Source organism: Eumetopias jubatus, unplaced genomic scaffold (assembly GCF_037043125.1).
Source record: "Eumetopias jubatus isolate StellerSeaLion01/CBP00866 unplaced genomic scaffold, mEumJub1_p1.0 scaffold_4, whole genome shotgun sequence".
Classification (NCBI taxonomy): domain Eukaryota; kingdom Metazoa; phylum Chordata; class Mammalia; order Carnivora; family Otariidae; genus Eumetopias; species Eumetopias jubatus.
Window position 1 is genome coordinate 51,365,374 of NW_028274810.1, and position 11,844 is coordinate 51,377,217.

Sequence of the window (11,844 nt, forward strand, 5' to 3'; positions counted from 1 at the left end):
TAATCTTACTTCAAACATAGCTACTTTGGTCCCCATTTTACAGGTGAAGAAACGATGTAAAAGGCAAACAAATTGTTTGTCTAAGTCCCTACAACGAGTATGTGAGCAAACAGGAACTGGAGACCAGGTCTCCAAACTCCAGCTACATTGTCTGAGTATCTACTCTGTGCCAGGGACTGACAAAGGTAATGTTAACATGCAGCGCTTGCCATGTGCTTCCCCTATTATCAACTGAGGATCCCGAGGTTGGAGTTAAAGGCTAAACTGTAAAGAGGTCCTGAAAGCAGGACTGGTTTTGAGAGCAGTCAGGCTGGCACTTGCACCACTACGTTAACCTGTACCATCCTGCTTGCCTCTGAGCCCTACCTACTGGTGCTGATTAGCACCTGTGAGGGAATCAGGCTAAATGAATCTCCGCTCTGTCAGAGAAAATCTCCTTGCTTTGTGGAAAAGAGAAAATAAGTACTGACAAAGTTTTAATACAAGGTGAAAACGTGCCTGGGAACTCAGGGGGAGGGATTCCTTCTAGCTGGAAGTACCATTTGGAGGTGAGCCTTGAAGAAGAGTAGAACTGGGGTGTGTGGATGAGGGGACTGGGGTGGCGATGAGCTAGGGGACCTAGGGAACTTCCAAGAATATTGAATTTTTAAGCCAGTGTGTACAGAAGGCTCACAGAAGGTAAGATTTGAATGGGAATTTGGGGTCTATTTATAGGGAGCTGGGAATATGAAACGAAAGAATTTGGGCTTTAATTGGGAGCCATGGGAGTTGCGTTATTTTTGTTTTTTGGCAAGTGCTTCTTAAAATTAATGTTGTTTTTTTTACTTTGAGCTAATGGAAGATTCACATGCAATTATAAGAAATAATAAGAGATCCTGAGTAACTTTACTCAGTTTCCCTCAATGGTAATACCTTGCAAAACCGTAGTCAATATTACAACCAGGATATTAACATCAATACAATCCACTGCTCTTACTCAAATTTCCTGTTTTACTTGTACTCGTCTGTGTATGTATTTAATTATATGGAATTTTATTATATATGTAGATTTGTATATGTGTAACCACAATCAGGATATATCCCAAAGATTCTCTGTCTTTTTTCTTAACAATTTTATAATTTTACATGTTATATATAAGTTCCGTTATCCATTTTAAATCAATTTTGTAAGGTGAGAGATTTAGGTTCAAGTTTTTTTGTTTGCCTATGTGTTTTGTCTATGGATGTCCAATTGATCTAGCACCATTTGTGGAAAAGATTATCCTTCTGCATTGACTTGCTTTTGTGCCTTTGTCAAAAATCAGCTGAGCATATCTGCGGGCCCCTATTCCGGGGCTCTCTATTCTGTTCCGTTGATCTATATGTCTCTCTCTCTGCCAATATTACCCTGTCTTAATTACTGCAGCTATATCCTAACCCTTACTATCAAAGAGTGATTCTTTATCTCTCTTTTTCAAGAGTGTGTTAACCATTCTAGGTACTATGCCTTTCCATATAAATTTCAGAATAAGTTTGTCTATGTCTACAAAAACCTTACTGGGATTTTGGCAAGAATTGCGTTAAACCTATAGGTCAATTTGGAGGGAACTGACATCTTTACTAAGTTGAACTTTCTAATACATGAGCATATTATGTCTCTATTTAATTTCATTTTATTAGCATTTTGTAATTTTCAGCATTCAGATCCTTCATGTGTTTTGTTAAGTGTATACACAGTACTTCATTTTCTTTATAGCATTTGTAAATAATATGGTCTTTTTAATTTTGGTTTCCATATAACCTGTGTTACCATACAAAAACATCCTTAACTTTCTTTTTTTTTTAAAGATTTTATTTATTTATTTGAGAGAGAGAGAGAGTGAGAGAGAGCACAAGCAGGGGGAGCAGCAGATGGAGAGGGAGAAGCAGGCTCCCCAGTGAGCAGGGAGGCCATTGTGGGATCATGATCTGAGCTGAAGGCACAGCCTTAACTGAGCCACCCAGGCACCCCCATCCTTTTACTTTCAACCTCCCTGTGTCATTAAATGCGAAGTGAGTTTCTTCTCACTTCAATCACCATGTAATTGGCTTGTGTTTGTTTTTTGTTTGCTTATTTTAATCCACTCTGCCAATCCGCTTTTTTAATTGGTATATTTACACCAATTACATTGAAGGTAATTCTTGATACATCTGAGATTACGTATGCCATTTTCACATTTGTTTTTTGGTTTTCCTGTTTCTCCTTTCTCACCTTCCTGGGGGTTACATTTTTCAGAATTCCATCTTAATTTACTTTCAGGGTATTTGAGTTTATCCCTTTGTATAAAAATTGTTGTTCTAGGTATTACAATAAACATATGTGACTTATCACAATCTGCTGGTATCAACATTTTACCACTTCAAGCAAAGTATGGAAACCTTACTTCTGTTTAGGTCCCTTTGCCTTCCCCAATTTTTAATATTATTACCTTGAGTATCAGATGTTTCAGTCATCAAATATGAATGTAAAAACTCATGGCAAGGATATTCTATTTACCCCAGTTTTTACCTATTCTAAGATTCTACTTTCTAAAATTTCAAATTATTCTCCATTATCAGATCTTCCTTTAGCCCTTTTTTATTCTTTTTTTTAAAGATTTTATTTATTTATTTGAGAGAGCACAAGCAGGGGGAGCAGCAGACAGAGTGGGAGAAGCAGGCTCCTTGCTGAGCAGGGAGCCCAGTGTGGGACTCTATCCCAGGATTAGGTAAGATTAAATTAAAAGATCATGACACTTCCAAAAACCATTGTTAAAATACTCAAAGACTGTGGATTTGTGGACAGTCTTCAGTAGTATCTCCTGGAATGCTCCCCATAGTTCTTTTTCATAGGTATTAGTTCCCATTTTACAGAAAAGTAATTTCTCCAAGATCTCATAGCTCAAAGGCATAGTAAGGTATATTCAAAAGAAGAGAAAAAAAAAACAAATATTTTAAGCCAAATTTTCTGCCTCTAAAGCATGTGCCCTTGATCTTTCCAACATGAATGTGCTTTTGGGTAAAAATAAAAAAGCTATGGAATTTTTTTTTTTTACTAATGAACAAGAAATAGCATATCAGATTAATGACCTACAATGACAGCACCAGAAAAAGAATAAGACTTAAAGTTAGGAAAAGCCGGTTTGGGCCTATGTCCATCATTTATGAGCCCTGTAACCTTGAACAAGTAATTTCACCTGCTACATTAGTCCTTCTTTGGCAAACAAGAAACAAATTTGTAAGCAGATTACACATTTCTTTGCATACCAAATGACTAAAAACTTCCTGGCTTAAAATAATGCTCAACTACAGAACCCACGATCTTATAGGTCAGAAGTATGGATGGTCTCGGCTTAATTGAGGATGAAATCAAGTTGTTGACTGGTCTGTGGTCTTCTGTGAAGTTTCTAGAGAAGAATCTGCTTTCAAGTTCATTGAGGTTGTTGGTAAAATCCAGCTGCTAGCAGTTGTAGGCCTGAGGTCCATGTTTTCTTGCTGGCTTTCTGCTTCTAGAGGCTGCCCACGTTCTTGTTCTGATTTGCTTACAAGGTTTTTGTGATGATGATCAAATGAAACCGATTGTACAAATAGTGGTGGGGAATGTGATCACTGCTTAAGGTTGCTGGGTTTAGAGGCCATCCCTCAACCTTCTTCCATAGAACCTGTCTAAACCACCGTTAATCCTCCCAGGAGGCAGCCTGTGAAGTCTCTTAAGACAGATGTGTTAGTTGGGACTTTCTGGAGGGACAAAAACCGGGTTTTGTGCTGGACAAATGTTTACTGAGCAAAGTGGATCAGATGCCGTGAAGTGCCTGGCACCGGTGGTGGGAAGGATTCTAACTGGCCATTCTGCAGTGAAGCGATGGCAGCGAGACTTGGGAAGGGCTAACCCCACAGCCGCGAAAGGGCATAGAAGTGGTGAAGGATGCCTGCACGGAACTAAAAGTGCAAATTCTGGAAGCCTACACCCACCCCCACCCGAATGGCCAGGGCCTGTGAACCCAGGACCTCCCCTCATCGCCCCCTGGCTGTGGGTACAGCTCCTCTCACAAGGGGGGACGCTGGGCACACCCCCACTGGTCCTTCCTACGCAGAAGGTGCAAGTAGAGCCTCCCAGCCTGCGCCCTCTGGCGCTCCAGGCTCAGCCCCGCAGTTCCAGCCTTCCCCCCGAGCCTCGCGGCTCACAGGTTGCATCCGACTGCGCTCGCGAGGCTGTGATTGGTCTCTGCTGTTGCCACTGCCCCGATCCCCACCAATGCTGACTCCAGAAGCAGTGAATTTGCCCGCCTGCACGCTCGGTTGCAACCATCGCTAATGCTGACTCTGGGAGCAGTGAATTTGCCCGCTAGCGCACTTGTTCCTGCCTTGGAGAGAGGTAAAAGCTGTCTTCCGCCTTTACTGGGGGGGCACTCCAAAGTGAGACGTGGTGGGTAAACCAGTTTGGGCTGCTGTGGGTGAGAATGGGAGGCCTAGTTTTTGGGGAAGTGGCTCTCCGTCCCTCGTCCCTCGATGTCCCGGGGACAGTCGCTGTAGGTAATAGGTCTCTACGGGCACCAGAACAGAGCATCCTGGCCCCCGTGGGCTCCCTGGACACTCTGTCCTTACCCCCATTATTACTGAACCGGGTCCTTGGGGGTCTCCAAGCAGTAGCAATTGACAAGAGGCCAGCGGAGTTCGAGGCCAGGCTTTACTGGGGCTTATGCTCCAGCACAAGGGAGACGGCACAAGGAAGAGAATCTTCAGGCTGACTCCCTAGGGAGAGGTCAGGGAGAATTTTTTAAAGAAACTTAGGTGGAAAAGGGTGACTCCAAGCACATAGAGGCAGGAATTCATTAGCACCTGTGCACTTAAAGGTTATGCCTCTTCATGCCTCATGCGTCTAATTAGCATGTTAAATCTCCATCCCTGGGCATGATTTTTAGTATCATAATGAGGAAAAAAGTCAATGAAGAGACAGCGATGGGGTCCACCTTGGCGCAGACTGGTTTGATCTTCCCCAGTCTTGGTAGCGCAGCCCTCTCTTGGGTAAGCGTCCTGCCTCCGCATTCCTGCTAGACTTCTCTCCACCCAAGGGGCATAGGGTTTCAGCTATCAAGGAATGCTGGGTTTCTTCCTCAGGATTGAGGGGACCTGACCCCAGTCTCTACTCTGTCTCAGGTTGGCGGGCTGTCCATTGTTTCAGCTTCTCATTCTGTATTTAGATTGGAGTAGTGTGGTGTGAAAGAAAATGGATGTGTGGCTACTGGGGAAGTAAACGTAAGGCATCGTAGGAAGAGGTACTGAGCGAGTCTCCCCTCCTCCCTGCTCACACCGCCTTTGATGGGCGCCTGGGGTGGGCATTGAGCCTGGCTCTGTTTCAGAGGAGGGAGGGAGGTGGGTTTGGGGAGTGAGCCTAGACCCTCCTGAGAGTCCCCAGGGAACAGCTAGACAAGGAGACACAGGGACAACCTTCCAAGTTCGAACTCCCATCTCACTCTCCGGTTCTTTCTCCCTAAGAATCTTTTGCTCCCGGGTCCGTGCCAATAACCTGCCCGCCCGTCTCCACGCCAATTCCCTGCAATGGGCAATAACTGCTTTGGCTTTAAGAAATGGCTGATTCAGCGGCTGCGGCCTCTGCCCACCCTGCTTATCGTCCCTGCCCTCATGCCCCAGAGCAAGAGCAAAGACTACCGCGTCGTGGTGCTTGGCGATGCTGGTGTGGGCAAGAGCGCGCGGGTGCAGAAGTGGGTGCGTGGCCACTTCCGCGATGCGTACCTGCCGACCATCGAAGATACCGACTGCCAGGTGCTGAGCTCCAAGCACGGTGTCGGGGTGCTGCGCAGCACCGACACCACGGGCAGCCACCGCTACCCGGGTTTGCAGCGCCTCGCCATTGCCAGGGGCCCTGCTTTCATCCTGGTTTACTCAGGCGCCAAGAAGCAAACCCTGGAGGAGCTGAAGCCTTTCTATGAGCTGATCCGCAAAATCAAAGGCAACACCTTGCAGAAGTACCCTATCGTGCTGGTGGGCAACGAATGCCAAGAAAGCCACTGGGAGTTGCCGGTAAGTGACCGCGCCACTTGCGCCTGCGCTTTGGAGTGGCATTGCGCCTTCTTGGAGACCTCCGCTAAGATGGATAGCAGTGTGCAGGAGCTATTTCGCACACTGCCGAACCAGGAGAAGAAGCCTGCCACCTGCCTTCGCCATCCCCAGAAGAAATCCCAGATACCCAAGACCGCGGAGAAGCTGCTTAGCAAGTGCATCGTCATGTGAGCCCCGGGGTCTTAGGATCCTGACCTCCTTCCCCCTCAGTGTGCAGAAAACAGGGAGCCGTCCCAGTGTAATGTGTTACCTGTGCGTGAACGACTTCTGTGCCGCGGTTTAGGTAATAACTAGACGCCAGCAAATGTCCCTTGTAAGTTGATAGCTTTCCTTTTTCCCATCCAAGAGAATTCAGATTGTTAAAGCTCTAGCACTCGAGGAGGAGGACAGGGAAAAAAGGAGCGCTATGCATTTAGAGACTTCTTGTATAGACTTTAGAGATTCATACTTGAAAAGGAGAATGAAATGCTGAAATGAATTGAAAGAGGCCACTGCTCTTCTTGTAACTCTGATTATCGTGTCATTTTAAAACACTCCAAGTCCTATAAAGTCGCCATTGTGTATTTAATTGTTTAAAAAAAAAAGTGTTTTTGCAACAAAACCCGGCAGATGACTTTTAGATAGATATGTTAAGCAAGGTAAATAAATGGATAATCTATAGCTGAGCATTGAGGCTGGGGGCAGAGAAAATAGTGGAACTTGCTTACTAAATATGTGCCGATTGTTTTTGAAGTCATTTAAAAACATTTGGGTATTCCGTGTAGCAGTTTTTGTGACTCAATAAAGCTTTTCCTGCATGCAATCAGCTTTGTATTTCTTTTTCACTGGACAACAACAAAAATACGCATTGCATTAAAATTTCAGCCCCATCTGGGTAAGGTTTCTAATAAGAACTTCACACAGGGACACTCATTCCCTCCTGAAATTAGCCAGTGGGGGCAGGGGTGCAGTTAAGGGGTCCCTGCGAAGCAGAGCTGGTCTCTATCCATAACCATTCGTGGGCTGACATCCGAAAGAACTCCAGGCATCTCTGAAGAGGATACTCCTTCTGTTGCTGTGTTGGAGATGGTGGTGGAAAGCAAGCCTCAGCCTTTGGCGGCCTCAAAGTCTTCTCTCAAGAAATGCTAGATCTGGGGGTGCCTAGGTGGCTCAGTCGGTTAAGTGTCTGCCTTGGTCCGCCTTCGGCTGAGGTCATGATCTCCACGTCTCAGGATCGAGCCCCGCCCCCGCATCGGGCTCTGCACTCAGCGTGGAGTGGAGCCTGCTTCTCCCTCTGCCTCTGCCCCTTCCCCTGCTTGTGCTGGCTCTCTTTCTCTCTCTCTCTCAAATGAGTAGATAAAATCTTTAAAAAAAAAAAAAGAAAGAAAGAGAAAGAAATGCTAGATCTGGGGCTCCTTAGTGGCTCAGTCGTTAAGCGTCTGTCTTTGGCTCAGGTCATGATCCCAGGATGAGAACCGCATCAGGCTCCCTGCTCCGCCGGGAAGCCTGCTTCTCCCTCTCCCACTCCCCCTGCTTGTGTTCCCTCTCTCGCTGTATCTCTCTCTGCCAAATAAATAAATGAAATCTTAAAAAAAAAATACTAGCTCTGGGGAGTGGGGAGGGGGATGGAAAGTAAGGGGAGAAATGGTGGAGTGTGAAATCTGAGAAATTCCTCCTTAAGGGAGTTTTTTTAAAAGATTAATTTTATATTTGAACATAATTTTTTGAGTAAGGGAATACATACCTGTACATATCTTTTTGAGTGTTTTTTTTTTTTAATTGGGAGAAGGAGGTTCTTAATTTGGTGACTTTTTTGCCATGAAAAATTTATTATTGAACAAATATTGAATAACTTTGTGTTTTTAAAAAAAATTTGGGGGGGCACCTGGGTGGCTCAGTCATTAAACGTCTGCCTTCAGCTCAGGTCATGATCCCAGGGTCCTGGGATTGAGCCCCGCATCGGGCTCCCTCCTCAGCGGGGAGTCTGCTTCTCCCTTTCTCACTCCCCCTGCGTTCCTGCTCTTGCTCCCTCTCTCTCTCTCTCTCTCTGTCAAATAAATGAATAAAAAAATCTTAAAAAAAAATTGGTTTAGGGCAGAATCCTGAGGAACACAAGCAAGTTAGAAAGCTACTGACCTAGAGGAAACTGCAAAGGACACTTAGAAGTGACCAAATGAGGAAATTCACAATGTGCAGTAGTACATGCTGAAGGAGAAATGAGTTTCAAGGAAAAGCATGTAATGTACTCTATCATAGCAAACATTTCTTAAAAATAGAATAAGGCCAGGATTAGAAAGTGTTGCTCACATTTAGCAGTTAGGAGATTTCTGATTCCAGCAAAGCTAGAGTAGCCCCCCTACTTCCTCCCAGGTACTACTTCTTACAACTACAATAATTCTGGACATAATAAGCAAAGGAAAATACTTAAAGGTGAAAAGAAGTGACCTGCCTAGGAATCTGGGAATGTGAGGAACAGCATGATGGCGATTTGAGTTTTCTTATTGTCTCCCATCCATCCAGAACAAGACATTGCAGAACGCTCCAGGTTAGAGCTGCCAACAGGCACAGACCAAAAGCACCAAAAAGGGGCACGATGTCCCTAGCCAGAGCACCAGGAAAAGAATGGTTTAATAATAGAAAACCTTTTGGTAATATGTACCCAAACATTAAATGCCATCAGCCAAACCCCTGCTCTTCTTCCTCCCCCCACACCCCAGGGAGAGCTGGTCTTCCACCTCCCTGTGCCCTGCCCTGTAGAGGCAGATGGTAGTGTCCTGATGTCCCCTCCTGGTGCTGGACACAAGGACAGTGCAGGGAGCTAATCTTCTACCCTAGAGCAGCAGATCCCCCAACCCTTTCCCCACTGACAGAGTGATGTCCATGGGGCTGAGCAGGGAGTTCATGCTCTCAGTCCTCGTGCAGGGTTCTGTTGGCAGGTCCTGGGCAGGGAGCTGAGCCTCCATCTCCACCTGTCAGCAGGGAGGCTGAATGAGGTGGTGTGGAACAGAGCAAGTCAACGGTCTAGTCCTCCCCCAGCACACCCCCACCTTCATGAGTCTCTGCTCCCTTGCCCATAATCAAAAGTCAGGGACACAATGATCTCTTAGGTCTCTCCCAAAAAAATCCTAAGTGAGAAACTTTACTTATTACTACTTAGATAGGAGCAGGGAGGATATAAATCATTCTAACCATTCTTTGAGCTAATAGTGTTATTCAAAGGAGCTAGAATCTATAGCTTCTATTTTTGCACTATCCAACATCGTAGTCTCTGGCTTTATGTGATGTCTGCACTTGAAATGTGGCTAGTCCAAAGTGAGATGTATTGCAAGTATAAAATACACTCTGGACTTAACTACAGAATGAATGAATGTAGGCTAGCTCATATTTTTTAATATTTATTACACGTTGAAGTGATAATATTTTAGATAGGGTGGGTTAAATCAAATATATTATTTAAATTAATTTGGTGTTTCTTTCTACTTTTTAAATTTTATTTTTAAGTAATCGCCACACCCAAAATAGGGCTTGAACTAACAACCGTGAGAACAAGGGTCATGTTTTTTACTGACTGAGCCATCCAGGCACCCCTCTTTCTACTTCCTTAAATGTGGCTACCAGAGGGGTATCTGGGTGGCAGAGTTAGTTAAGTGTCTGATCTTGGTTTTGACTCAGGTAGAGATCTCAGGGTTGTGAGATCAGGCTCCACGCTCAGCACGGAGTCTGCTTAAGACTCCCTCCCCCTCTGCACTTCCCTCCCCCCAAGCTCGTGCTCTCTCACTCTAAAATAAATAAATCTTTTAAAAAAATGTGGCTACCAGAATATTTAAAATTGTATTTGTAGCTCATCTTTATATCCTACATTATGTTCTGAGTAGGCAGTGCTGATATATGTTCAGAGTGGCTATCAGAACTAATTTCTTTTTTTTTTCAATTTGAATTCAATTAGCCAACATATAGTATTATCATTAGAATGAATTTCCAATTTGAATTTGATTACATACATAGCCAGGATCAACAATCAAGTGTCGAAAAATGTTAGCATATATATACAATAATATGTGTTGTCAGATGTCTAAGTAACTTTGTGAAATTCAAGATTAACAGAAATGTAGCAAAATCCACTGAGATGTATTTGCATATAAATTAATTTGAATAGTACATCTATCAGCTACATTTATAAACCCCGGGCCCAGGGGCCCGGAGCTTGGAAAAATAAATCAGACTGTGATTTCAGTGAGTTGGTGAGGATTAAAATAAATGAAAACTGAAAATATGCCCACTGCCTTGACAGGATGTTTTCCCAGGCTACTGGGATACCAGGTTACTGACAACCCTGCCATTCATTTGACACCGACAAGCAGAAAGTGGAAGAAAGAAACCTGGTGTGGGGATAACACAATCTTGTAAACTGAGATCCAATACATTTAACTATTTAACACTAGTATTATGGGTCTATGGTGGTGTTTTCATAGACATCATCTATTTTGTCCTCCAGGTGAAAAAATGTGGCCTGGAAAGGATCTCACAGACTCTGAATAGCACTAGAATTCTCTTTCTGCTTCCAAATATCCTTCCCAGTATCCTCTGTGGGCACATCACAGCCACGTGCCCTTTTCCCAACCAGCCTGGATGATTTGCTGCCCACCAAACGTCCTAGATAGTTGTTCCTTTGCTCTTTCTTCACACAAGGTACTTTTTCTTCCATTTTCTGCCTACCAAAATTTTACCCATCCTTCAAAATCCAGCCCAAATACCAAAGGCCACTCCCACTGAAGTCTCCCCTATTTTTCAGTGACCATTCACAAATGTTATTAAGAGTTGGCAATATGCTGGCCGTGTGCTGCACCCTGGGTACAGAGTCCCTGCCTTCAAGAAGCTCCTAATCCAACACAGGAGATGGCGAAGAAGATAAAAATGCAAAGCAGTCCATGACTGGTGGGGTAAGATGGGTGCATTCTCCACCCTGCTATCAGAGTGACCTTTGAAAAATGCAGTTTGATTGCATTGCTGCTTTTTTCCAGGGCCACCACTTGCCAGATGGTCTGACAAATGTGCACAAAACTATGTGGACAAAGATGTATGTTACAGCCTTGTGCAGTCTACCCGGGTGTGAATTTCATTTCTGCCACTTACTGTTTGTAGAGGAAGTACTGATGTTCTAAAGGCATTGTTCTCATCAAATGTAAAATGGGGGTGATATTACTACCCAGGGTGATTGTATTAAATGAGTTAATACACATAAAGCACTTAGAATAGGGCCTGGCACATTATAAGCAATTGATAAATATTAGCTTTTGCTAGTATTAACAAAAGATTGGAAATTACCTCAATGACGTTCAATATGGGTTCAGCTATACTAAAATAATGAGGTTTATATGGACCAATACATATTATCTCCAAGATTTATTTTAAATTTGCTCTCATTTGAGGGTTAGCGTATGTATGTGTCTGTGTGGTTATATATATATAATAGAATAGAAGGATATTGAAGTGATTGATAATTGGCATTGGCTTTGAGGACCAGAATGGCCACTTTTCACTTTATAACCTTTAATGCAGTGTGAATTAGATTACCATGTATTTACATTGCTTTTCTAATTATTGGGGGGAAAAAAAGTTAATTTCCTCATGAGTCCCCGCAGGAAAGAACAGAGTGGGGGCTAGAATCCAAATTTTCTGACACCAACCCCAGGGCTCTTTCAATTTTATTCAACATTAAAGTACATTAATGTATTTTAAATTACATTAAAGTTAAATATTTAAAGTTAAACATACAATTAAATTACA

General features: G+C 43.7%; 1 protein-coding gene across 1 annotated transcript; it reads left to right on the forward strand.

Moving 5' to 3' along the window:
- Nucleotides 1-5,556: 5,556 nt before the first annotated feature.
- Nucleotides 5,557-6,249, forward strand: DIRAS3 (DIRAS family GTPase 3). The gene has a single exon (XM_028102393.1). The coding sequence runs from the start codon at nucleotides 5,557-5,559 to the stop codon at nucleotides 6,247-6,249; it is 693 nt and encodes a 230-aa protein (XP_027958194.1).
- Nucleotides 6,250-11,844: the final 5,595 nt, after the last annotated feature.

Coding starts and splice junctions, on each gene's coding strand:
- DIRAS3 (XM_028102393.1), top strand. CDS start 5,557: ATGGGCAATAACTGCTTTGGCTTTAAGAAATGGCTGATTCAGCGGCTG.